The sequence below is a fragment of the Pyrus communis genome, chromosome 17 (assembly GCF_041283825.1).
Source record: "Pyrus communis isolate YQ-2024b chromosome 17, ASM4128382v1, whole genome shotgun sequence".
NCBI classification, from domain to species: domain Eukaryota; kingdom Viridiplantae; phylum Streptophyta; class Magnoliopsida; order Rosales; family Rosaceae; genus Pyrus; species Pyrus communis.
Window position 1 is genome coordinate 2,119,130 of NC_142581.1, and position 26,907 is coordinate 2,146,036.

Sequence of the window (26,907 nt, forward strand, 5' to 3'; positions counted from 1 at the left end):
TTCGAAGTTAAATAAATAAAAAAAAACTTATAAAAAAAAAAACAAGAAAAAGAATACAGAATGAGATAACGAGTGTGAAAATCACCGCCATGGACGCATTATGTGTGAACTCAAGCCGTTGCATCCGATGTTGAGTAGACAATCAGTGGTTGTTGGGTGACGGGTCCTTTCAGAATACATAAAGTATACTCCATTTTGGCATTATTAAACTTCATCATTTTTTGCTTGACTAGCATCGTTTTTGGTTCGTACAGGATTACCAAATTTGTGCTGCAATTCATGATTCTGTCTGTCACTGGCACATCACTACTTCAAATGGCAATTGGTGGATCTCATAAAAGAATGAGAATTTTCATCGGATCCTTAAATCATATTCGTTTATCGTATATTGTGAGGTTAGAAATAATTGTAAATTTTTTTTATATAAAATTGAATATAAACAGTACCTGACGAAAATTAACCGTACGATGTACGATGAACGGATGTGATTGGAGGATCCGGCGATGGTCCTCTCTCCTCATAAAATTCCATGATTTCATATTATGCATTTTTAGAACTACCTTAGCCAGTTAAGGTTTGAAGGGATAGAGGGGGAACCTCTATTCTGAGGAATAGTGAGTTGTTAGGAGTTTTGGTCTCAAGCCGAGGTGGGGGTGTGATTTAATTCTCGTAATGGGAGTGAGTGAGTGAGGAGGCCCAAAAGATGCTTGACAAGCCAAGGAATAGAAGTGATTCTCTTTGCGCGATGACCAACAGGTGTAAACCAAGGCTGACATCATAAATTCATTGTGCAAAACCAAAAAACTGCAGGGAAGGGCAGGGCAATTTCGTCAAAACACTATTCGTTAACAAGTTTTTCAACTATGTAAGCTTTTCGTTAAAGTGGGTTTTCGTCAAAATCAAGGCTGATTTTTTAGTGTAAAAATGTGGTTTTTCGTTAAAATAAACAGTATCGTAAACTTTTCATTAAAGTTCCTTATAATATATGCCTCTCAAACAAACCAGTTACTAAAGCAGTTTCTAACAATTGGAAGAAGGTTTGCTTTCTCTACCAATAACAAGCAAAAGCTAGAGCACACTACTCTTGTGCCTCAAACTACTTAGCTTTGTAATCTAATATAAATTACGGTAATGAAAATTCAAACTTGAGTACAGATGAAGAAGGACACCACTTTAGTCAACTTTGTTTAGCTCTTGCCTGCGTTCTTCAATCATACAAAAGTTTTCTTTAAATCTTAAGTCATTATGATCCATATGTTTTTTTTTTCCAAAGATTTCAAGATATAGCATCCCAAAAAGATCTAACACTTAACAAGGTGTTCTAAGGCTATTATAATCTTATTGGTTCAAAATACAAACATGTGTTCGAAAATGGTGTATGCTATATATTGACTTAATTACTACATGGAAATATAGATAAATATGGGCTTAAAGTACTAATTTAATTGGAAAAACTATTTTCCTAATTAAATTAGGCTCATAGATGATTGTGGATCAAAGACAGTGGATCTTTCTTCTTCCTCTACAATGGTGTTGATCATTAGGGCAACTTGGTTCATGCTCGGCCTAGCCTCTGCAGAACGGTTCACACACTTTATAGCCACCTGCAGCAAGTTCACCATCCTCTCCTCGCTCGCGCATTCCGACATTAGGGTTTTGTCAAACACTTCAGCTGTCCATTCCTCTCGAACCACCGAGTGAACCCAAACCGTCAGATCCACGCCGTTTTGCTGCACAAGTTTGCCTGTGAGCAGCTCAAGAAGGATCACACCAAACCCATAAACGTCCCCCTTGAAGGCGCTTGAGGTACTGCCGGCCTTAGAAGCCTTGAGCGGCGGTTGGTTATCTTGATCGTTGATTTCCATGAGGCCGTATTCGCTTATGCAGGGCTCCATTTTCTCGTTGAGTAAGATGTTGGAGGATTTTAAGTTGCCGTGCGCAATCCCCTCCGTGCGAAGCTCCTCATGCATGAAAGCTAATGCTTCTGCTATGCGAGCAGCAACGGAGAGCCTGCTGTTCCAGTCAAATGCTTGGCCCCTACGGCTTCCTGAACCATACAGTTGTTACTATATGTTAGAATCATTCTACATAAAGAAATCAGAAAACCCAGCTCAAAACCACATCATTGCTAACTAAAGCATCATCATAGAGATTTGATGTGAAAACAAGTGCCAGTTGTGGACTACCTCATAACATGTTCCTCCTCTTTTATTTGGGTTTGGGACTAGCAGCGTAAGACCTAGGAAGATTCTGAAAGAGATTTTAAGAAACGACATATAATATTTGAAGCTAAAGGAAGACTTGACACAAAATCGAGTACACTGACGTTCTATGATTTATACAGCTGACCTCACTTAATGGGATAAAACTTTATTGTTCTTGTACTTGCTAACTAAACATTTGAAAAAATTTTGGTGACCCTAGTATGCTAATCATGAATTTAGTAAAACGAAAGAATATAGAATCTGATTTTTGCATTATTTTTTTCGCTCTCTTTTAATTTATTCAATTTAAAGGTAATGTGCAAATAAAAAATAATGTTTCCCAAATAATGTCATAAAAAAACTACAGTTTATGAAAATATGCAGAAGGATTTACCGTGGTTGAGTCTGAAGAGGCTTCCATTCTGTTGATACTCATACACCAGAAGCTTCTCTTGTTTCGAAAAGTAAAAGGCAAGAGCCGGCAGCACACTCTGATGCTTGGCCTGGTACAACCTCTCCATCCTCTGCTTAAAATCGCTACCTGAAATCGCCCAATCTTTTATCCTTTTCACTACTAGTACCATTCCGTCTTCAAAGATGACCTTGTAGAGGCTGCCATACTTGCCTCTCCCAAGCAACTCGGCGGGGGCCTTGAGCAAGTCTTCAAACTTCAGTCCGTTCACCACGGGGCTCTTGAGGACGACAAGTGAAGACGAAACCATATTAGTGCTCTGGCTCTCATCATCAGCTGAAAATGTAACAGAATAATTCGACTTGCTCAATCCTCCGTTGAACTCACTTGATGCTGCACTAATTTTGCTCATGCTTTCATCGACTGCCGAAACTTTGTTCACGGCTTCAACCTTTTTATCTTCCTTTTTGTTCTTTGTACATATTTTGAAAATTACTAGCGCAACAAAAACCGATGCCAAAATAGCATATCCTATGTATATAATCACTTGATTTTTTGAGACGCCCTTCGAATTATTCGACTTCTCATCCGCTGTCACAGATGACGACGGACACTTGTTTGCCAACGGATCTCCACACAATTCGGAGTTTCCCAAGAAGCTGTTTGATTGGACAAAGCCATTCGTGTTAGGGATTGGTCCTTGGAACTTGTTGTTGGAGACATTGAACTTGTCGAATTTGGAGAAGTCAAAACTCGGAATCAGCCCTGTAAGCTGATTGTTGGAAAAATCGAGCGTTTTGAGGTTTTCCAGTGCAGCAAGGGACTCAGGGAGGGTACCCGAAAGGCGGTTGTTGCTGACAGTGAATTGAGTGAGCTGATTGCAGTGTCCAATCTCACCTGAAATTTGTCCAGCAATGTTGTTGTCGTCAAGGGCAAGGGTGGTAAGAGAGGCAGCGAGACGTTTCGTGTTGCAAAGCGAAGCAGCATCAAGCGTGCCAGTGAGGTTTTGGCCATTGAGAAAGAGTTCTGTGACAGTGGTGTTGAGAGAATCACAGGCAACATTCTGCCAGTGCGCCTTGCAGGGATCAGAGGAAGGGATCCAACCCCATGAGAGGCCGGGTTGGACACCATTAGAAAGCTTGGCGAGGAAGATGATGAGTGAGTTCTTGACCTCAACGTCCACAGAATGCGTTTGGTGGAGGACGAGGGAGAACGAAAAGAAGATTACCAAGACGAAGATTTTGTTCATTTTTTTTCGAAGATCTAACGTTGGTGTAAGTAGGGTTTGCAATATACGGGATAGATGGGAGAAGAAACTCTCAAAGTTGATGTGGGTTGCCGACTCTATAGAATGAGAGCTTGGATTCTTATTGTTTACCTTGATGCTAGAGAGTAAGGAGATAAAGACATTGGCTAGCTAAGGTTTAGTTATTTGAAAAATATATGGCGCCGGCAGCCTAATGACGGGTGGAAATGTTCTGTCAGCCCTTTTGGAACAATGATTTTGGCTGTGACAAAGTCATATTTTTCTCTAATTATTTATTTAATGCTTAATTAGTGTGATCTCCAGATAACTGTTTATGTGAATAAGAAATATTTAAAAGAACCAAACTTTAGAGAAAAAAGTGCAGTAATTTTCACTCTTCCGCTTACTCCTTTTGCACTCTTTCTCTTTGTCTCGCTTGATTTTCTTTGATTTATTCAATCTAAAAGATAATAGAAAACAAATAACAAGTTTGAAAATCACTTTTAGAAAGATTTTCTTATCAACCATGTTAATGTTGGTATAATAACAATTGCTCTTGGAACAAGAAAAACTTACCTGTAATGAAAATACAATTGTAATTAACAGTATTTCAAGTCAATCTAGTGTTGCCACGTAAGAAGTTGAAAAGATAAGTCGATGCTTGATTAATATGAACTATAGTCGCACAGAGGGAAGCTCCTCTTCCCGTCTAAAACCATTGGTGAGGTTGATCTTGTCAAAAAGTCACCTTGCAATCCTTGAAGATTTTATGATTCAACGGCTGAGATGTATTCATCAAGATTGGCCTAGGAGCTGCCATGCAATACAACTGTACAAAAACAATGCAAAATTAGGTCATTATCATACAGTACTGCACTTGTTTAACCAACAATGATTTAAGACTTCTTCTTAATTTTATAACATTAATAAATTCTTCTTTAGCTTTCCTGCATATTTTTCTTAATTAAATTACTCATAGTATCGACTGCAACTTTGGCGTGGGGGAGTATTAAAGTTCACAAAACTCAAAGCATAAGACAAATTAAGATGAGCTGATGCTAGAAGTCGATATTTCTGAAATAGATTCGAATCATTCTGCTTACGGCATCTCATTCAGCTCAAATTTAAAATAGATAATTTAATGATGATGCCAAACTTTTACACAATCTATCTCATTTCTGCCTGTTACCGGGTGTATTTACTCGCATTTTACTGTTTCTCATCATGTGACGTGAAGAGAGGTGAAAGACAATAAATACGTATGGTATGACGTGTATTTACACCCAAGTAAAGCACACAATTTTCTTGGTAACTCCAAATTTCGAGTTTTTACAGATCCTTTAATAATAAAGAGGAAACTGTATGTCAGAATCATTTTACACTAACTTACTATCGTACTTTTTTTTCTATGATCCAATTTACCAGCATACATAAACAGCATATTATGGGGAGATGCATGTGTTATCATCACCACTTGAAGCAGTCTGTCCATCAAATCCTGCATCAAATAAAGTTAAGGTATCATTCATCCCATACGTTTAGTTTTACATGAAACAAATTTCAGCTATAATTGATTGTAATAGTACATAAGACCAAGTTGGCTAAGATAGTGTGCCTCCTTATGCACCCAAGTCCGAACTCTGTATGGTTTAGATTAGAATATCACTCCGTAAAAGAAAAATGCATGGGACCAAAAAAGTTTCCTCAAGCCGATACCTCTAATGAACTACAACACCAAAACAAGATAATGTGATTTGAAAGAGTTAAAACTAAGTCCAGGCTGCAAGAAGTAGTAGCAGACCTAACCTTGCAATATCTGTTCATACTGCTGTCGATAACTTAAGAGCTTTCATCTATCTATAAACGCGTTGTTAGCCTCAGTTCGAAGGTTATCTTCCCCACCTCGAGTTTTCGGTATTGCACATACAAGCGTTGATTAAGGCCTTGATTAGAATGTCTTTCCTTAGGCTGCGCTTAGATATCATTGATCCTCTTGGAATAGTCGCAGCAGCTAGATATGATCCAGGTTGCTTGCACATAATTAACTTAGACACAAATTCATAACCACATCACTAAGCTTCAAGAGCCCCTTGAACAGTTTTTCAGCATGTTTCTAGGACAATGCACTATCTGCAGAAGTCTTTGTATCAAATTCAAATACAATAAAACCTTTTGTACGTGAAAGTTTATATAGCTACCAAATATTATACTCCCCAAGATTGATGGATTGATGACATCCAAGCATACAAAACCAAAATTTGCAAATTAAAAATGCTTCCCCCATCTACTTAAAACACCTAGGTGAAGAACATTGACAGATTTCTTAACAGAACACAAGGATTCGAACATTCGCCTAGAAATATCAGCAAGGTAAAAGGAAAAGGTCAGGAACGTACTCTTTGCTTTGTCTCTTTGCAAACATGCATACTGCTGGAAGGTCAGTTGTCCAGATTCCTAAAAACACATATTGACATATAAAAAGGTAACTGACAGATGTGGTTTTTACAACTTACCTCTCATCAGCCTCTGGCGCAGCTCCATATAGGTATATTCCATACAATTCCTTCATAAAATGCCTATGACGAGCCAAAATAAATACTAACAAAAAATTAAACCAAATCGAGCCTGTTTGTAATTGCTTCTGAAGGAATTTAAAGCGTTGTCTAACAACTACACGCGTTTTTGACAGCTTTTAGTAAAAGAAACTTAAAAGTATTTTTGGCAAAGCTCTTAGGGCTAACAATAAGGGTGCATCCCAACCAAACAGGTCCTAAATAGCATGCAAAATTCAGTATCAAATTCATATTTCATGACAAAAGGGGAAGCTGCTCATTTAAAATGAAAAATAAAGGAAAGAGGAGTACATGATGATTTAGCACTCTAAACAATTTCCTTATAAGAATAATTGGGTCTATCGATTAAACTGAATTAGATAACTCACTATATTCAACGTAAGTTGATGTAAATGAGACTTTATAACTTTGTCCAACTTGAAGGAATTAGATGGAGCACGCACCAAACATGTCCTGCTGGCTTGAAGGTCGAGGCGGGAATGTGTCAATGCCAAATACTGGGGCTGTTGTGCTGGTGGTTTAGGATCACGAGAAGGAAGACGGTGGTTGTGGTGGCGGTGGCGGCGGAAGTGGCCACCGGCCATGGTGGTCTCGAGTTCTCTGTGACTTGGGACTGAATGAGGTTGTGACTTGTGATAGCCTGAGAGGTTTGGAACTGAAAAAAAAACGCAGCCGTTGACGCTAAAAAGCTGGAAAGTCCAAAACACCCTTGGTTATAAGACTGGCTTTACATATTCTTTGTATTGTCACATTCCCCCCAACTATATTTACAATTCAGCACGAAATTTGTTTTATTTCAACATGTGTACAACCATGTCAAGTCGCCTAATAATAAGGGTGTAGATTCTGGATTTTAAAATACAAAAAAAAAAAAAAAAAAAAACAAACAAAAAGTCGTGCTCCAAGTATAAAAAAACAAAAAAGTTTTGAGTTCGAAGGTCCAAGCTAATAAGTCTGCTTGACTGTAATAAGAATAAAGCTGAAATTGCTGTGTGAGTATTCTTGACGTAGATAAATGTTTCTTTTTTTTTTTAAAGGAAAAAAAAAAACAAAAAAACATACATGTGTACAGTGTACTACTTGCTTACGACGTCGTTTCCTTCGTTTTCCTCCCGCCGACTGGCGGCCATGACAAAACTGAAACCTGATTGCAGAAGCGTTCTCAGCAAGCAATCCAGACAATGGGAGTCCACGGTCTCTGGGAACTACTGGCCCCCGTCGGCCGCCGCGTCTCTGTCGAGACTCTAGCCGGAAGAAGACTAGCAATCGGTACACCCACGCGTCCTTTAAGCCCTAATTTATTTTCAGAAAATCGAATTACTAATTCGATTTGATAAAATCAAGTTACTAATTTGTTTGACTGGACAGATGCTAGCATATGGATGATACAGTTCATGAAGGCAATGCGAGACGAGAAGGGAGAGATGGTCCACAACGCGCATTTGCTCGGCTTCTTCCGCCGAATTTGCAAGCTGTTATACCTGCGGACCAAGCCGGTGTTTGTGTTTGACGGCGGAACCCCGGCCCTCAAGCGCCGGACTGTGATCGCTCGGAGAAGACAGCGGGAGAACGCCCAGTCCAAGCTTCGCAAGACCGCCGAGAAATTGCTTCTTAATCACGTATGTAGTATATGCAATTGCTTTTCATTTTTTTTAATTTCTTTGTAGGAATGTAGAATGTGGTGTTGAAAATTTGCGTTGGAATTAGGGTTGCGTGCAACATTGGCGATCGGAGTTGTGGAGTGAAATTTCCAGCCTTTTTGTGTGACTTAGGATTTGAATCATGTGAATTTGAATTTCTTTACAAAAATTATTGTGCTTTTTTAAATAAATACCATATATTCTTGTTATGTGATGCGTGAAATCAACGGTATGTTTTGCTTCCAGTTGATTTATCTATGTTTTGTTCTTGTTAATAGCTTAAGGCGATGAGGCTGAAAGACTTGACTGCGGATATCAAGAACCAGAGGCAGAAGAATGATGCCGAGAGTAAAGAAGGTCTAACAGATCAGACTGGTAGGATGGCAGATAATAGTTTAGAAGAAGACGACTTGGGCTTGCTGAGTAGCAACCAGGAAAAGCTGGATGAAATGTAAGCTGAGAACACAGTTGCGGGAGTAGTGTATAAATCTGGTTTGATTAGTGATTTTGATTCTTTTGTTCGTTAAATTAGGTTGGCAGCATCCATCCAGGCCGAGGAAGAAGGGGGTTTTATAAAGAATACATCACAATCTACTGCTGCTGAGGATGGTGAAGAAGATGATGAAGAGATGATACTAGTAAGTTCTTCCAGACTTGATGAAAATTATTGTATATCATTTGAGAGCAACCTAGAGCAGCCACCAGTGTAATGCAAATTACAGAGTTTGGATGTTCTGGTTGTCTTTTTTTGTTTGTTTTTAGGTCTACAACATTTTTGGGCATTTGGAAATGTAATGTGGTTGCTGCTTGTAATTTGTATTGCAGCCAGAGATGGATGGTGAAGTTGATCCAGCTGTATTAGCTAGTTTGCCTCCATCAATGCAACACAGACTTCTTTTGCAGGTAAGTATACATATATGTTGTTTGTGGTTTCAGAAAATGTAGTTGAGAGCTGATGAACGGCTTTGTGACCAGAAAAATAAGGAGGAAAATGATGCTAAGGGTAAGAAGATTTTGTCAGATGAAACTGAGATGGTGGGTATCAATTCAGAAAACTTCGACGCAGTCTCAAGGAGTTGCAATCAAGAAATGATAGATGAAATGTAATTGTATATAACATTCAGGAGTACTTAATCATGCAATTACATGAGTTTATTGATTCTTTGATGTTAATTTAGGATTGCTGCATCTATTGCGGCAGAGAAGGATGCTGTTGTAACTAATAATGCGTCAACATCAACCGCTTCTATTCTTGTGGGGGACGATATATATGAAGATGGCGATGCCGATGAAGAGATGATATTGGTAAGTTAATAGATAGATATCGGAGTTAGTATCCCTTGCCAGTAACACTTGTGTGCGTATACCCTTACTGTTTAATTAAGTTGTATTCATTAATCATGGGATTTCTTACTCTGTCTAATTAAGGTTCGGTCGAGATAATTTTAAATACTATCTTGCAGCCTGCACTGCATGGTGAAGTTGATCCAGCTGTATTAGCTGCATTGCCCCCATCAATGCAACTCAATCTTCTTGTTCAAGTAAGATTTCATTTATGCGGGTTTCGCCCCCTTGTTAGGTCATGGGTATTAGCTTTCAATCTTCACAAATTCTGATGTCAGTCATTGATTCCTCCCCCCAAAAATAGATAAGAGAGAGGCTGATGGCGGAAAACAGACAGAAGTATCAGAAAGTCAAAAAGGTTGGTTCCTGTGAAAGCCTTCATATCTGATTATGACCCATGTTATTGTGAGTCCTGGATTGCAAACATGGTGTGACTTATTAGATGCACTACTCAGTGTCTTCTATTACCAATAATATCTGAAGTGTTTTGATGGGTGATGAATCCTGCCTTATCGGTACTGGAATTTGGTAGCGTGACTTCTTGGAAATATTGAGAATAGAGTGCTCTGATGGTAAAGTGGGACAGTGCTCTACTGGTATAGTGGGACAGCGATCTATCATGCTTCCTAGAATGTACTGAAAGAAAATTGACACATGTGTGACCTTTACAGTCAATTTGAAATGACTTTAATAACAGTGTATATAAAGGCGAACTTCTATAGTTGCTCATGCTTTTAGGATTTAAGATGTAAAGAAGGATAAACATCAGCTAAAATGCTCTTGTAAGAATTTTCTTGTTTGTCATAATTAAGTTTATAGGATTCATTTGCTGAGAAGCAAGACATTTAAAAAGAATAAAGCAAATTTGTAAGTTGCAAAGACATGTCTTGTGAATTTAAGAAGTTTTGCATCAAGCATTTCTGTATATGACTTTGGCGTCTATTTATATTAATAGGGTCTTATAATATATACGTTTAATTAGAGCTCCTATTGAGGATAAGTTGTTTTACTTAAATATGTTCTACTTTTTGAATTTTATGGATGTCTTTTAATTGGTTCTTCTCGTGCACATTTAGGACCCTGAAAAGTTCTCTGAGCTGCAAATACAATCCTATCTTAAAACTGTAGCTTTTCGTCGCGAGATAGATCAAGTACAGAAAGCTGCCTCTGGGAGAGGGGTTAGTGGTGTGCAGAGTTCACGAATAGCATCCGAAGCCCACAGAGAATTTATCTTTTCTTCATCATTTACTGGTGATAAACAGTGAGTAGTCACAATTTTGCGCTCTTATGACAAAAATATATTATATAGTACAGTTGCAAATTTTGTTGCATGTGTTATCATTTGAAAGTTTTATTATTCTGGGGAATCACTTAGTGAGGTTTGATGCTTAAATGTGCCAGAGTACTTGCATCTGCAAGAGCTGATAGAAATGGAGAAAAGCAACAAGCACCCAAAGAGTGTCCTTCAAATTTCAGGAACAGTGCTTCATCTACCAGTAATGTGATTGGATCAGCTCCAGATGAATCCACAAGTGTTTTTGATGACAACATTGAGACATATTTGGATGAGAGGGGCCATCTTCGAGTCAGTAGAGTGAGAGCTATGGGGATGCGTATGACCCGTGATTTACAGAGGAACTTGGATTTGATGAAGGAGATTGAACGGGAGAAAACAATTGCAAACAAGACGACTGACACTAGGGATATGCTCAACGAAAATAACATTGACATTTTGAAAAGTTCGCGTAGATATAGAACAGTCACAGAAATACCAAGAGGTGATAATGGTGATTCTGTTGATACTGGAGGGGTGAGAAGGCATCCTGGTCGAAACAAGGTTGACTCCTCACTTGGTGATAATAACTCAAATGACAGAAATAATCAGTCTATGTTAAAACTTGAAACTCCTATAGAAATATCTATTGAAGACAATGGCGAGAGCAAGTCTTTTGATGGTGATCATGATTTTTTTGCTTCGTTAGTAGCAGGAAATCCTGTAACTATTGATGCTAATGATATATTAAAAAAGCATTCTTCTGGGTCTGACTCAGACTGCGACTGGGAGGAAGGGATTGTTGAAGCAAAAGGTAGCAGTTTTCCTAATGACTCTGAAGTTAAAAGTAAGGTGCCAGGCGATATTAATGATGACAGTGAAGTGGAATGGGAGGAAGGAGTTTGTGGTAGTGCTGAAAATACCTCATCTGTTCCTGGTGAGCATGGAAAAACAAATTCTAAAGGTTATTTCGAAGAAGAGGCTAGTTTGCAGGAGGCAATACGGAGAAGTCTTGAGGATATGGGGAGTGACAAGGGTAATTATGGATCACCTGCTGATGAAAAGTTGCAATGTTTTGGAGGAGAGGCTCATAAAGGTGCTGAATGTATTGATAGAGAAATTAAGATAGTTGAGCCATTTTTGTTGGGGAACATTGGTACTCAACAAAATGAATCATCCTGTGACATTGGTGATGGAGTCAAAAAGACGAACTTGGGTTCTCCTCCAGCACAAGCAATTCAGAATGTAAGTGAAAAGGAAAATTTCTGTGGAGGAGTGCAATGCACAGCATCTATTACTCTGTCAGCGACAAAGGAGGTCCATGTGATTACTGAACAAGTATTGGGTACTTTCCATGGTGATGGTGATTTATCCACCTTTCCCGAGAACATTGAAAAAAATAATGCTCATTCTTCTGATGCCTTGTCAGGTGATGCTACTGGTTGGGCTGATGATCAGAAGACTGAAGTTGAACCTGAGTCATCTTGTCATTTAGTTGACATGGCTAACTCTGAGTCATTGACAAAAAAGATAACAAATGACAGTGATGCTGACAAAAAATGGGGCAAGGAAAAGAGTCATGACATTTGTTTTCAGGAAAGTGAGCACAGTTGGGACATATCTTCTCTCAAGGGTGATGAGAATGCACGTATGGAAGCCACAGAGGCTGATTTGGAGGAGGAACTGCTAATTCTAGACCAAGAATGTATGGATCTGGGAGATGAGCGAAGAAGGCTTGAACGTAATGTAGAATCTGTCAGCAGTGAAATGTTCACCGAATGTCAGGTGCATCTTCATTTTTGTCATTACCTGTTTGGCTTTTCCATTGGCAAATTACATCTTTTCTTGGAAACAATGAATTGCTTAGAATTTTAATATATCTCGGGTTTTAGGAGCTACTGCAAATTTTTGGTATACCATACATTATTGCACCAATGGAAGCAGAAGCCCAGTGTGCGTATATGGAACTTGCCAACCTTGTTGATGGTGTGGTAACTGATGACTCTGATGTGTTCTTGTTTGGGGCACGAAGTGTTTACAAAAATATATTCGATGATCGGAAATATGTTGAGACATATTTCATGAAGGTCAGGGTCTACTGAGACACACAACTTCTTTTGTTTTCCCAATTTATAAACTCAGTTAGTCAGAAATCTGATTTCTGTTACTTGGGGCCCTTCATATATTTCTCAATTTTTCCTCTTTCATTTGTTTTTGTTCTTTAAGTTTTGACTTAAAGATGCAATGCTCATTGCTTATGTATGTATGTTCATACAATTTTCTTCTGTAGGATGTTGAGAATGAGCTTGGCCTAAGCAGAGAGAAATTAATTCGTATGGCACTTCTTCTTGGAAGTGATTATACTGAAGGAGTTAGGTAAACCATTGCATTTTTAAGTTTTTAGTCCTTATGAAATATGTTGGTAGTGGTGCCACATCCTCGTGAATTTAACTTTCTACAAATATTTTTAGTTAGTCGATACAGATTCGTGTTGTTAAGTGAACCTACTTATTTACAATTCATACAATCTGTTAGTAGTGAATTAGAATCTATTGGTTTGTCTTTTGTAGTGGGATCGGCATTGTCAATGCTATGGAAGTTGTAAATGCATTTCCTGAGGAGGATGGCCTCCATAAATTCCGGGATTGGATTGAATCACCAGATCCTACCATTCTAGGGACGTTTGATGGAGAAATAGGATCTAGTGCAAAGAAAAGGGGGTCTAAATTTGGGGATAAGGATATCAATACGAAGAGCAGTATGGAAGAAGTGTCTGAGCAAAATAGTTGTCACGGACAAGAGCACCAGCAGTCAGCTGATCTTATTGAAGAAACAAAGCAAACTTTCATGGATAAGCATGTAATTAGATTGCCATATTTTCTGCTTTAGGCTTTTTTTCTTATGTTATTTGTAAAAGAATAACATCCTCATCTTTGGATGCTCTTATTTTGTCTTGTGCAGAGAAAGGTGAGCAAAAATTGGCATATTCCCCGCACTTTCCCAAGTGAAGCAGTGACTTCTGCTTATATTTGTCCACAGGTGGACAAATCAACTGAGCCCTTCACATGGGGAAAGCCAGATCATTTTTTTCTTCGCAAGTGAGTTCTCACCTAATACTTAAATTCAATCTTCATGAGGTGGATTTTTTAATATGATAGTTTGTACGGCATATTCTTTACTTTCAATGCAAAGGATCGGGAGGACTATAGTGTGTTCTAGGGGCTTGTTTATTGACAGGATATGATTCTATTGTTCTGTTTAAACGTTTTGTTGGAGAAACAGTAACTCTATAAGCTATACTATTGAAGGTCAACAGGAGATATGTAGGTATCGAAAAATTGTAGACAAATGAATATGTTCCTTGTAAAATGTTATAGTTCCCTTTTGCTTATTTTCTTCACGGTGTGTGCAAGGATGCGTATTAGATTATGTTCAGAATGTAGACTGCAATTTTATGTAGTTAATGTATGTGTTGGTCTCTCGAATTGGGGTTTTTCGGCTGCATCTAAGCTTGGAACCTTTCATAGAGTTTCTTTCTACCGACAGATACATAGAATGTCTATCTTTCTGATCAGCTCTGTTTGCACGTAGATTATGTTCGGAAAAGTTTGGCTGGGCTAGCCAGAAGGCAGATGAATTGCTAATACCCGTTCTGAACGAGTACAACAAACGCGAGGTTGGTTACTTAAATCTCTCACTGGTATGTGGAATACACCTGTGCAGACACAAGCACAAATAGGGATGCGTGCATGTCCATCACATTTTAGCAAGCTCTGATTTATGGCCTCTCACTTTTTACTCCTTTATCAGACTTTTTTTTTTTTCCTTATGAAAGAAGATGGTGATATCATTTTTTTTTATTTGTGTGGTGAAGACTCAACTGCGGCTGGAAGCTTTTTACACTTTTAATGAAAGATTTGCAAAAATTCGTAGTAAGAGAATCAAGAAAGCTGTAAAAGGTATCGCAGGAAATCAATCTTCAGAGTTGGTGGATGATGCTGCACAAAAAGGTTCAAGAAGCAGAAAGAAGAGAACCACAAGTACTGATGAAGCTGGGAATAACAAATCAGAGAAACTGTCAGAGGGAACAGATAAAAGTGTTCTTAAGAAGCAGAGCGATTCTAAGGGAAAATCAACGGCTAAGCAGTCAAGGAAAAGGAGGACCACTGAAGAGCCTGCTCCATCTAAGCGACCAAAGCCTGCTGAAGCTGGACGATCAACCAATAGAAAATTGCATGCAAATGGAAACAACATAGGAAGAGGCAGGAGGGTATTAGGAAGTGGAAAGGAAAAGGTAAATCCCAATTTTGAAGTATCTGAAACCAGCTCTGGCAATGGTGATGACGATAATGATGGGATGGACCTTCATACCGATACAATAGAAGGGTTGGGAGAAATGCGCAGGGTAAGCTTCACATTTTTTAAGTATGAGAATCTGTACCATTTTAAGGAATCTAATGTATGTCTATTTCTTCTTTCTGTAAGTTTAACTAGCTTTGTTCTTTTGGCGTTCATGTTTTCAGTCTGGGCGTCTGCGGAAGCCTGTAAATTACACAGTCGATGACTTAGACGTTGATGATCTTGATGAGCCACTAGATCACAGTAATGCAAAATGCTCCAATGCAGAGACAGGGGAACAAGTCATATCTCGGGATGAAGGAAAATGCGTAGAAAGTGCTTCTCTCAGCGAAAAGAAACAGCAGAATGAAGGGAATTTGTCTCCCAATGTGGGCCTGCCTAAAGATTATCTTGAAACAGGAGGTGGGTTCTGCCCCGTTGAAGATGAAACTGGCGAACCAGGTTTGAGCCAACATGGTGATCCTTCTTTCGAGGCTGAGGTTTCTGAAGACTACCTTAAGACAGGAGGGGGGTTTTGCGGAGATGAAAGTGAGACTGGTAATGACCAAGATGGAATTCGTGTTCAAACGAAAGCAACAGCTTCAGAGAATTCTGATCTTCCCAATTCCTCTGGCATTGTCAACGTGGTTGATCTTGGTCATATTTCAGCTCAATCCAGCATCGGCAACAAAAGACCATTAGTCGGATTTCAAAGTAGTGAGAGGACGGATGCCTATGATACCGAACAGAATATAAATCATGAGACTGCTACAAGTAACGATGATCAAACAAAGGTCCATGCGTCATTGCCGGAAAATAGCGTGGACAATTCTCGGCAGCCATCTGGGGGAGCTCTGAGTGCAATGCCTTTCCTGAGGAAAAAAAGGAGGAAGACCTGAGGCTTGCATAAATCTATATGCATAATCTCCTTCTCCTTTGTGGCCTCTCTTTGAGTCTTGTTAGCTTCTGATACTCCGGTCTATGTTTTAAATCGGATGTGTAATACATCACAAACTTTCTCTTCTTGTTTTCTCTTTCTTTACTAGTAAGTTACGCGTGAGAGGTAACGTGAACTAGGCCAGTTAGTCAGCGTACCTGAGTTCGAACTCGCTCTATGCAAATAAAAATAGTTTAAAATATGGTTTAAAAAAAAAAAATACACAATGGTAGAGGCCATGTGGGAACGAATGAATGGAAAAGGCAAGTAGAGAAGTGTAAAAGAGAAGGCAGGTAACATCTTCGTACAATAAATGAACATGAGAAGTGCAGCTTGGAGAAAAGAAGCAATATGGATCACACATCATGTGATGAAGTGTCAAATAAACATTTAATATTGAAGTGGTGTGACCTGAGGAGGGCTTAATCTAGTGGAAGAATAATATGTTAACGAACCCAGAATTTTCTAATCATAATCATTGACAATTTAACGAATGATTAGCAAATTAATTATACACGAAGGTGACACTGGAAAATGAGAAAAGTTAAGGATACTTTTTAAAAATTGGAACTTTTTATGGACTTTCCATCACTTTATATTTATGACACAATTCTAGTGTCAAAAACATAATAAGGCGGAGAGTCTTACTTTAAGAATTTCCGTAACATTTCTCAAAATATGCCTGCTTCCTATGCTTGTTTTACTTTGTGGGTGGTTAGGAGCGTTGAATACATTTGAGAGAGAGAACATTTCATTCACTAGAGGACCCAAAAGTTTCAAAAGAACATTCTTCTCATTCAATTTATTATGAATGAAAAACTTAACAGAGTTAAAATTAGATGATAAATTACTTAAAATTTTAGTTCATATAACAAATTAAAAAAATATGCACAAGTCCATTTCACATTTCAAAAATTTTCCCAAGTAACGATTTTAGTTGCACATAAAATAATGAACTTGTATTGGATTATATTGTATTAATATCTTCAGTGTACTTTCTAAAAAAAAATATCTTCAGCATACAGATGTTGACTGGTAATTGGTTGGTGTAATATATCTATCAATTTAGACAAATGATGTTGTCCTTGCGACTTTTCTTCAACAAGAAGAAGAACCAGGAGCATTCGATTTCTGTAACAGCGAAGAGAGAGTAAGAGATGGTGTGGCAACGCCGCATATGGGGCGCCGTGCCCTTCACTGCCATGGTAATCGTTGAGTGTGCAGAAGTTGGCGTGTCGACGTTAAGCAAAGTAGCCATGTCGAAAGGGATGAGCCACTTTGTCTTCATTGTCTACTACAATGCTCTTGGTACCCTCTTGCTCCTCCCCTTCTTCATCTTCCGAAGGTGTGATTATCTTCCGATGCGACAGTGATTGCTTCTGTTTACCGGTATCGAGATTGGTTTAGGTCAATAAATAATTTCATATTTTGTGCAGAAAGAAGCGAGCTCCTTTGACTTTCAGGCTCATCTGCCAATTCTTTCTCCTCGGCCTAATAGGGTAATTCTAGTTGCTTTCACTTGATCAAATTCTTACTGGAATAATTGACATAGACATAAAAATGATGAAGAAAACTGTAACTGCAGGAGCTCCGGGAAAATACTGTTCTTCGCCGGTGTCAAAAACAGTTCGGCTCTTCTTGCGTCAGCAATGGCGAACCTCACCCCAATCTTCACTTTCTTGCTTGCCCTAATTTTCAGGTAAGAGTATCTTTTCATAGGTTGTGTATTTCTGTGACGGTTTATATGTATTTGGCTAATAAGGACTTCAACTTTAGGATGGAAAAGCTAGACTTGAGAAAAGCAACGAGTTATGCCAAATCCTTGGGCGCCATTATATCAGTGGGAGGGGCATTGATAGTTACCCTCTACGACGGCCCTGCCCTGTTGAACTCTTCCTCGTCTTCCGGCTCGAGTCACTCGACTCATGGATCTTTCGTCTCACGGTCATCGACCTGGATCTTTGGAGGTCTGCTACTCGCAATCCAATGCCTCGTAGCTTCGTGATGGAACATCGCTCAGGTAATATATCTTCCCACAACTCACCTCATACTTTGGTGGCTTAGAAATTGGGAATGTTTTGATTTACCGTCTTCCTTGTTACTCGAGCAAAGTTTTCATGAAATGTGATGGTTTTTGTAATGTAATTTGGAGGTTTTCCTAGGCACTTATCTCTAATAATTTTGGGCTGAAAAAGCATTGATAGCAAAACTTCATATTGGTAAAATAGCTCTAAATCCATGTAATTTGAAAATTTAAGGTGTGTGCTGATTAATGGTATCGAAAATGGCGTGAAACTACACTTTCAGGCAGCCACTGTGAAGGATTACCCGGAAGAAATGACCATAGTCTTCTTCTACACCATGTTTCTGACAATTCAATGCACAGTTATCTCTCTAATTGTGGAGAGGAATAGTATGAGTGCATGGAAACTGGAGCTTCCCATTGAGATAATCGCCGTTGTGTATGCGGTGAGAAGGACGAAAACCTTTTTATTTGTAAAAACATAGTGTTTAATAAGGAACTAATATGATGTCATTACGTTTATAGGCAATCTGTGTGAGTGTGTTTCGCATCAGTGTTCATGTCTGGTGCTTGCACAAGAAGGGGCCTGTTTATGTAGCCATGTTTAAGCCCTTAGGAATCGCCATTGCGGCACTCCTGGTGGTTGTTTTCCTTGGCGAAACCTTTTATCTCGGCAGGTATGCTCAGGCACACAAACAAATTTTTGCATTCAAATGCTATTTATCGTGTTCATCGATGGATTCATTTTCTTGTGCAGTTTGATTGGTTCAATTGTGATCTCGGTGGGATTTTATACCGTGATATACGCAAAAATGAAGGAGAAAGCGATGGCCGAAAATGAGGCAGTTCAACCATTGAAACCGTCTGATCAAATCCAAATGGCTCCTCTGTTGCCAAGCAGTATCAGTAACGAAGTATGAAGAGGCTAATGCCCGGAAATTGGAGTGGCCATAGTGAAAGTAACAAGAATGTCTAATAGGTAATACCAAGATTTTTTTGGCATGAATGTGAGGCATGTCAAGTTCGGACTTGTATTGTAACATTTATTCAAAATTGATTTACATGTTAGGTATACATTTAGGGTAGTAATTTTCGCACTCAAATTTTGTCTCTCGACGTCCAAAGCCAATAGAACTTTTATTTCCAAATTATCTTCATATGAAATATAATAAAGAACAACAATCGTTTCATAAAACAAAAACAAAACCAGTGTTCCAAAGTCCCCGCCCGGGGGTGTTAAGGCCGACCCAAAATGTTAGGCTGGTGGCCACCACAGTTCCTAACCAATTTTGCAAATATCTGCAGAGTACAATCATAAAATCTATTTCGAGCTTAAATACTTTTAAGACTCAACAAAAGATAAACTTACTTTGTCAATTAGGTTTACACATCAAGGAAAGTGCTATTCATACACTTTTTTTTTTATTTTTATCTCCTACACACCCTTATTAATTTTTTGTCATTGATCTTCTTCAGTTCGTTCAATCCGACAGCAAAAAATTAAGAGAGTATGTGAGAAGTAAAAATAAGTGTGTGGATAGCACTACCGAACATCAATTCAACCAGCCTGGATATTAAGATTGACCCCAGTTAGGCAGTTACAAGTTGCCAAAGATGTTGACTCGGAGGCCTTACTAGGTTTTAAAAGGGAATTGGATCTCATCCGTATCCATTTTGTGGGGATCTTAAAGATCTCCACATCTTAACCATTATCGTACGGTAAAAAATGATTTGACTTTTTTATTTAAAATTAAACATAAATAGTATTTAATAAAAACTGACAGTATGATGTACGATGAACGGCTGGGATGTCGAATTTCCTAAAATCCTCGTAAAGTAAAATCCAGAGAGGATCCTCTTCCTTTAACAAGAAGCCAAAATAAAGTACTTTTAAAAGTTCAAAACAGCACGAAACTAGGCCTCTTGTCCGACTTCGATTGTCGCATGCAATTGAAAAATGGTGCATCTTACAACATACATTATTGGACCATTACCATATCATATATCTTAGTTTTAAAATTGATATCCTACAATAATCATACAATAAATGCCTTTCACACTAGTCATCAAACCTTTCTTACATTTGGGGTAGGCTTTACCTAATTAAGAAGTCGTTTGATAACCATTTTGTCTTCAATTTTCATATTCTATAAAAAATAAAAATTGAAAACTAACCGCTAAAATTTTGAAAACACAAAAAAATAATTTTCAGTTGGGTTTTTTTATCGCAAATAGTCCTTGAAATTGATCTAACTCATCACTGTAGTCCCTCAATTTCAAAATCAATCAATTTCGTCCTTGAATTTGACCATCATACATCAATGTAATCCCTGCCGTCTAAATCCGTCAAATTTTCTGTTAATTCGCTAACGTGGCAAAAAAAATATTTTTTAAAGTTTAAAAAAGCAAAAATGATACCAGCCATATCGCCCCAGCCCAATCCACCATCTGCCACTCACCCGCCATCCCAAGTCCAGCCACACCTCGGTGGCAGTTATGCCGTTGAGCTACATGTGAGGCTTGCAGTCAATCTCTCTTTGTCTTTGCTTAGCAATCTACATCTTTCTCTCTCTCCCTCTATTGCAACAGACTTCAAGGTTTCAATTAATAACAAATGCTCTGTTTATCTTCAACTCTATCTAAGATTTATGCCCGTGCCCTTTTCCCCTCTTCATCGCCTTTGCCTCCTCATTACCCAATCTAGCATTTGGGTTCTTTTGTTTTCCTTTTTTTTTTTAATCGTTCGGAAACCAGCGGTAGGGACAGCTTCTTGGTTTTTCTCTTGTTTTTATCAACGGTCACAATACTATAATGAAATTAACAATGATGTTTTAATATTTTAGTCCTAGATTTAATGATTATACTATAAAACCCTCTTATTGGAGACAATATTCGATTATTGACCTAAATATTCCATCGAAGCCCCTCAAAACGTCTCCAAGAGATATGTAATATTGTCTGCATAGATTCTGTCGAAGGAGTTTCGGAAAATTCTTTTGAGATGTAATTAATGGGGAGGATAGGATATATATATTTGGCTAAGGTCCTTAAAAGGTGATGCAAACCATTCATAGATAATGGAAAAGCTGCATCACCAACTCAACAATAATAATTTGGCTTCTTTTTAATTGGTTGCGTTGCCACAGTGGAAAATACTGTAGGCTTGCAACTTCGGAAAAGGATTCGGTCTGGATCTCTCTCATCAAAGGTTTAGGATCAAGTGATTCGGACCGTTGAAATTTAATTTAACGGTTACAATTATTATAACTTTAAAGAGACTTTCTATTTATAATCGTTGGATTAAATTTCAACGATCCGGATCACTTGATCCTGAATCTATCGAAGAAATCCGGACCGAATTCTCTTCTGCCAGCTTCAACATGCCACTCTGACATTTCCCCAGTTGAGAAATTTAAAATATAAAAGGCCTGAAGCATCTTTTTGAGTAGAGGCAACTTCAAGGTAAATGAGGGCAAGTTAAGGTATGAAATGTCCATGTTAATATTCACTTATTCGGGCATATTTCGGTTTCGTCAAGTTGATTAAAGTAGTGTGTATCTTTTGATACTCATAGTTAAGTCTTTTTCTCATGAATAAGATTGATTTAGTATAGACTAACCATCACTTGTATCTAAAAATGCCTGAAATAACTCTGAACACAAGTTATGTGCAAACCACATAATTTATTTTGAGTGAAAAACTTAACAGAATTAGAATGAGATGACAAATTAATTATTTCAGAAAACTAGTATGTCAAATCGCTTAAAATTTTAGTTCATATGACTAATTGAAAAAGATGTATAATTTCATAAGACATTTCAAAAAAATGCTCAGGTGATAACTATTGTGGGCATGTGAAATAATAAACTCGCATTGCCACCAGGATCCTCTCCAGATCCTTTTGGTGAGGAACTGTGAATCGTGTCTGTTTATTGTATATCGTGCAGTCAGTTTTTGTCAAGTACTGTTTGTGGTTAATTATAAATAAAAATATTTAAAATAATTTTTGACCATACGATATACGATGAACGGATATGATTCACGAATTTCTGAGATCCTCGCAAAGAGGATCCAGCAAGGATCCGGATTCCTTGCATTGGATTGTAGTGTGTTTAATATCTTCAGTATACAGATGTTTCACCAACTACTACAAAATTAGCTTAATGTGTCGGAGAGTGGTGGCGGCGTTATACGATCAATCTAAACAAATGCTGTTGTCCCTGCAACTTTTTCTTCACAACAAGAAGAACAAGGAGCATTTGATCTCTGTAACAGCGAAAAGAGAGTAAGAGATGGTTTGGCAAAGTCGCATATGGGGCGCCGTGCCCTTCACTGCCATGGTAATCGTTGAGTGTGCAGAAGTTGGCGTGTCGACGTTGAGCAAAGTAGCCATGTCAAATGGGATGAGCAAATTTGTCTTCATTGTCTACTACAATGCTCTTGGTACCCTCTTGCTCCTCCCCATCTTCATCTTCGAAAGGTGTGATTATCTTCCGATGTGAAAGTGACCGCTTCTTTCGAAAGTTATCGAGATTGGTTTAGGTCAATAATTAACTTCATATTTCATGCAGAAACAGGCGAGCTCCTTTGACTTTCAGGCTCATCTGCCAATTCTTTCTCCTCGGCCTAATAGGGTAATTCTAGTTGCTTTCACTTGATCAAATACTAGTTGAAATAATTGATATAGACATAGAAATGATGAAGAAAACTGTAATTGCAGGAGCGCAGGGAAAATACTGTTTTTCGCCGGTGTCAAAAACAGTTCGGCTCTCCTTGCGTCAGCAATGGCAAATCTCACCCCAATTTTCACTTTCTTGCTAGCCTTAATTTTCAGGTAGGAATAACTTTTCATAAATTGTGTATTTCTGTGATGGTTTATATGTATTTGGCTAATAAGGACTTTAACTTTAGGATGGAAAAGCTAGACTTGAGAAAAGCGACGAGTTATGCCAAATCCTTGGGCGCCATTATATCAGTGGGAGGGGCATTGGTAGTGACCCTTTACAACGGCCCTGCCCTATTGAACTCTTCCTCGTCTTCCGGCTCGAGTCACTCGACTCATAAATCTTTCGTCTCACAGTCATCAACCTGGATGTTTGGAGGCCTGCTACTCGCAATCCAAAGCCTCGTAGCTTCGGGATGGAACATCGCTCAGGTAATATATCTTCCCACAACCCACCTCATACTTTGGTGGCTTGGAAAATGGGAATGAAATGATATGGTTTCTGTAATGTAATTTGGAGGCTTTCCCTTGCACTTATCTCTAATAATTTTGTGCTGAAAAAGCATTGATGGTAAAATAGCTCTAAATCTATGTAATTTGAAAATTAGAAAACTTCATTTTAATCCTTGGTAAAGATGACTTTTAGATTAAAACCATGAGTAAGATCAAAATATCATTTTAGTCCCTTGATACATTAATAACCTTATTTATTAATTATATTTTGATTTTTTTAATTATTTATCTTTTTCTTCCTAAAATTTAATGTATTAATTTTATTTCATTATAATTTTCATTTCATTTATCGTAATATATATTTTTGTAAACATTTAGATAAGTTAATTTTTTTTATACAATATATTTCGATGTACTTTGTTTTCTTCATTTATGTACATTAAATTCATTATAATACAATAATGATACAAACATTTAGGTACAATAATTCAATATAATACTTTTTGTTACATACATTTTGGTACACACATTTAGGTACATAAATTTAATATAATACATTTCGGTGCATATATTTCGGTACATACATTTCGGTACTAACATTTAAATATATTAGTTCAATATCATACATTTCAGTACACACATTTAGGTACATGAATTGAGTATTTCACGTTTGAAGAATGTTAAATAAAATTAATAAGTTAAAAAAACTCTTTTTTGGTCAAAAATTAAATTAAAATTTGTATATTAATACATTTAAATATTTAATTGGAGACATTAAATAAAATGCACATTAATTATTTCGAATTAAGGACACATGAAGGGATTATAATCAATATGTAATCTAACATAAGATTTATTTTAAATTTCAATCTTCTTAAATGATTAAAGTTAAAAGACCCTTTGAAAATTGAAGGTGTGTGCTGATTAATGGTATCGAAAATGGCGTGAAATTACACTTTCAGGCAGCCACTGTGAAGGATTACCCGGAAGAAATGACCATAGTCTTCTTCTACACCATGTTTCTTACAATTCAATGCACAGTTATCTCTCTAATTGTGGAAAGGAATAATCTGAATGCATGGAAACTGGAGCTTCCCATTGAGATAATCGCCATTGTGTACGCGGTGAGAAGAACGAAAACCTTTTTATTTGTTAAACATAGTGTTTAATAAGGAACTAATATGATGTCGTTACGTTTATAGGCAATCTGTGTGAGTGTGTTTCGCATCAGTGTTCATGTCTGGTGCTTGCACAAGAAGGGGCCTGTTTATGTAGCCATGTTTTCACCCTTAGGAATCGCCATTGCGGCAGTCTTGGTGGTTGTTTTCCTTGGCGACACCTTTTATCTCGGCAGGTATGCTCAGGCACACAAACAAATTTTTGCATTCAAATGCTCCTTATCATGTTTATCAATGGATTTATTTCTTGTGCAGCTTGATTGGATCCATTGTGATCTCGGTGGGATTTTATACCGTGATATACGCAAAAATGAAGGAGAAAGCGATGGCGGATGATGAGGGAGTTCAACTGTCAAAACCGGCGGATGATGAGGGAGTTCAACTATCAAAACCGGCGGATGATGTGGGAGTCCAACTATCAAAACCGTCTTCCCAAATCCAAATGACTCCTCAGTTGCCAAGCAGTATCAGCAATGAAGTATGAAGAGGTTAATGCCCGGAAATTGGAGTGGCCAAAGGGAAAGTTACAAGAATGTGTAATAGGTAATGCCAAGATTTTGTTGGCATGAATGTGAGGCATGTCAAGTCCGGACCTTTATTCTAACATTTATCAAAATTAATTTACATGTTGCCACTTAATACTATGGTTTAGTGGTATTCCCTCTTCACTTGTAAGTGAGAGAGGTCTTAGGTTCGATTCTCGCCCAAAACAAATTTGAACCACATTATTGCTAGCTCATCGTCAGGCTAAGGGCTGGTTTGGTATTGCTGTGCTTTGAAAAAAAGCTGCTTCTGCTGTGCTGTGAGAATAAGCAGCTGTGAAATAAAGCAGCAGAGTGTTTGGTAAACTTTTTTGTAAAAGTGCTTTTGAAAAAAAAAAGCAGTATTAGAGTGTTTGGTAAACTTTTATGTAAAACAGATGTGAAAAAAAGCCAGTTTTTCAAAGCTAGGTTTTGCAGCTTCTTGTTTTTGGCTTTTTTTCATCCAAAACTGTGAAAAAAAGCTGAAGCTGAGTGTTTACCAAACACAAAAACAGCTCCCAGCTTTTTTTGATAGCAACTTTTTTCAGAATCACCTCAGTACCAAACCAGGTCTAAGTCCACCTCTTTCTCTTAGTATAGATAATATCGTTTGTTCTAAAAAAACAAAATTAATTTACATGTTATGCACGTATTTAGGGTAGTGACTTTCACACTCAAATTTAGTGAGAGTTTTTAGTTGTACTCAAATTTTGTCTCTCAACATCCAAAACCAATGGAACTTTTATTTCCAAATTGCCTTCCTATGAAAATGTAATAAAGAACAACTATTGTTTCATAAAACAAAACAAAACCAATGTTCTGAAAGTTTCTGTCCAGGGTCGTTTAGGCCAACTCTAGACATTAGGTGGCTGGCCACCACCATGGTTGATTATTAGGCATTTAAAAATAAGAAAGGGGGCATAGACTTGCTTAAACGTCCACCTAAGCATCCGTCTAGGTAGCGATTCTCACTTAGATAAAAGAATACATAAATTTTATTTTTGTGACATCCCACATTGCCCAGCGGAGTGATCCTTATATGTATATTCTCATCCTTACCTAGCACGAGACCTTTTGGGAGCTCACTGGCTTCGAGTTTCGTAGAAACTCCGAAGTTAAGCGAGAAGGGGGCTAGAGCAATCCCATGATGGGTGACCCACTGGGAAGTTGCTCGTGAGTTCCCAAAAACAAAACCGTGAGGGAATGGTAAGCCCAAAGCGGACAATATCGTGCTACGGTGGTGGAGCGGGCCCGGGAAGTAGTCCGTCCCGGGCCGGGATGTGACAATTTTGCATTTTATTAATTTTTTTAATATATTGTAAGAGACTTGTTGATACTTGGATGAACACTATTTGTTCCTCATGTTTTCAATATGTTCCTTAATTATGAAACTCAATAAATGATAAAACAACTTCCAATAGACTTATTCAAAAGTTTACAAGTACATTTTTTCACAAAAACTCTGAATTATTATTCATAGTTCCTAATCAATTTTGCGAATATCTTCCAAACACAATCATAAAATTCATTTCGAGCTTAAATACTTTTAAGACTTAACAAAAGATAAACTTACTTGTCAATTAGGTCTAAACATAAGAAAATGTGTTGTCACACTCTTTTTTATCCCCCACACACTTTTGTTAATTTTTTGTCATTGATCTTCTACTTGTTTATTCTGATGGTTGAAAACTGAGAGTGTATAAAAAGTATAAATAAGTATGTAAATAGTACAACCGAACTTCAATTCAACCAGCCTAGATATTAAGATTGGCCCCAGTTAGGCAGTTGCACGCCAAGGATGTTGACTCATAAGCCTTGGTAAGCTTCACTTTATCAAGCCAAAAAACTAAAGTATCTTAAAAGTTCAAAACAGCACGAAACTAAGCCAATTGTCCCACTTCGATTATCGCATGCAATTGAAAAATGGTGTATCTTACAACGTACATTATTGGACCGTTACCATATTATATAGTTTAGTTTTAAAATTGAGATCCTACAATAATCATACAATAGATGCCTTTCACACTAGTCATCAAAACCCT

The 26,907-nt window shown here is 37.8% G+C and overlaps 4 protein-coding genes, 1 long non-coding RNA gene and 1 pseudogene across 8 annotated transcripts; 4 read left to right on the top strand and 2 right to left on the bottom strand.

Moving 5' to 3' along the window:
- Positions 1-1,380: 1,380 nt before the first annotated feature.
- Positions 1,381-3,996, bottom strand: LOC137749495 (inactive leucine-rich repeat receptor-like serine/threonine-protein kinase At1g60630). The gene is made up of 2 exons (XM_068489595.2): positions 2,599-3,996; positions 1,381-2,047 (listed from the first exon to the last, which is right to left on the bottom strand). Exons 1-2 carry the CDS (start codon positions 3,863-3,865, stop codon positions 1,467-1,469), a joined length of 1,848 nt encoding a protein of 615 aa, XP_068345696.2. The 5' UTR covers positions 3,866-3,996; the 3' UTR covers positions 1,381-1,466.
- Positions 3,997-5,150: 1,154 nt separating this feature from the next.
- LOC137749529 (uncharacterized) lies at positions 5,151-7,069 on the bottom strand. Its single transcript, XR_011070218.2, has 2 exons — positions 5,669-7,069; positions 5,151-5,360 (listed from the first exon to the last, which is right to left on the bottom strand). It is a non-coding gene; the product is annotated as an uncharacterized LOC137749529 (long non-coding RNA).
- A 478-nt stretch (positions 7,070-7,547) lies between these two features.
- On the top strand, positions 7,548-16,053 carry UVH3 (5'-3' exonuclease family protein). 2 transcript variants are annotated; one of them, XM_088689129.1, is made up of 19 exons: positions 7,548-7,704; positions 7,804-8,054; positions 8,354-8,526; positions 8,608-8,713; positions 8,901-8,978; positions 9,051-9,178; positions 9,254-9,380; positions 9,539-9,616; positions 9,724-9,777; positions 10,496-10,680; positions 10,821-12,037; positions 12,122-12,477; positions 12,585-12,779; positions 12,983-13,068; positions 13,263-13,551; positions 13,654-13,790; positions 14,284-14,368; positions 14,567-15,097; positions 15,216-16,053. In XM_088689129.1, exons 1-19 carry the CDS (start codon positions 7,617-7,619, stop codon positions 15,927-15,929), a joined length of 4,878 nt encoding a protein of 1,625 aa, XP_088545255.1. In that variant the 5' UTR covers positions 7,548-7,616; the 3' UTR covers positions 15,930-16,053. The 2 variants fall into 2 exon arrangements, with proteins under 2 accessions (XP_088545255.1, XP_068303534.2); XM_068447433.2 differs by having other exon boundaries at positions 10,821-12,477.
- Positions 16,054-17,042: 989 nt separating this feature from the next.
- Positions 17,043-19,093, top strand: LOC137708231 (WAT1-related protein At5g40210). Of its 3 annotated transcripts, none has more exons than XR_015958240.1 (7): positions 17,043-17,312; positions 17,404-17,466; positions 17,553-17,666; positions 17,744-17,987; positions 18,226-18,436; positions 18,516-18,667; positions 18,748-19,093. XR_015958240.1 is itself a non-coding variant. In XM_088688692.1 (5 exons), exons 1-4 carry the CDS (start codon positions 17,125-17,127, stop codon positions 17,970-17,972), a joined length of 594 nt encoding a protein of 197 aa, XP_088544818.1. In that variant the 5' UTR covers positions 17,043-17,124; the 3' UTR covers positions 17,973-17,987; positions 18,516-18,655. The 3 variants fall into 3 exon arrangements, 1 of the variants encoding a protein (XP_088544818.1); XR_015958239.1 differs by having other exon boundaries at positions 17,045-17,312; positions 18,275-18,436; XM_088688692.1 differs by lacking the exons at positions 18,226-18,436; positions 18,748-19,093 and having other exon boundaries at positions 18,516-18,655.
- Positions 18,305-18,910, top strand: LOC148689232 (WAT1-related protein At5g40240 pseudogene; annotated as a pseudogene).
- A 3,046-nt stretch (positions 19,094-22,139) lies between the features above and the next one.
- LOC137708230 (WAT1-related protein At5g40240-like) lies at positions 22,140-25,004 on the top strand. Its single transcript, XM_068447262.2, has 7 exons — positions 22,140-22,470; positions 22,562-22,624; positions 22,711-22,824; positions 22,902-23,145; positions 24,129-24,290; positions 24,369-24,520; positions 24,600-25,004. Exons 1-7 carry the CDS (start codon positions 22,283-22,285, stop codon positions 24,826-24,828), a joined length of 1,152 nt encoding a protein of 383 aa, XP_068303363.2. The 5' UTR covers positions 22,140-22,282; the 3' UTR covers positions 24,829-25,004.
- Positions 25,005-26,907: the final 1,903 nt, after the last annotated feature.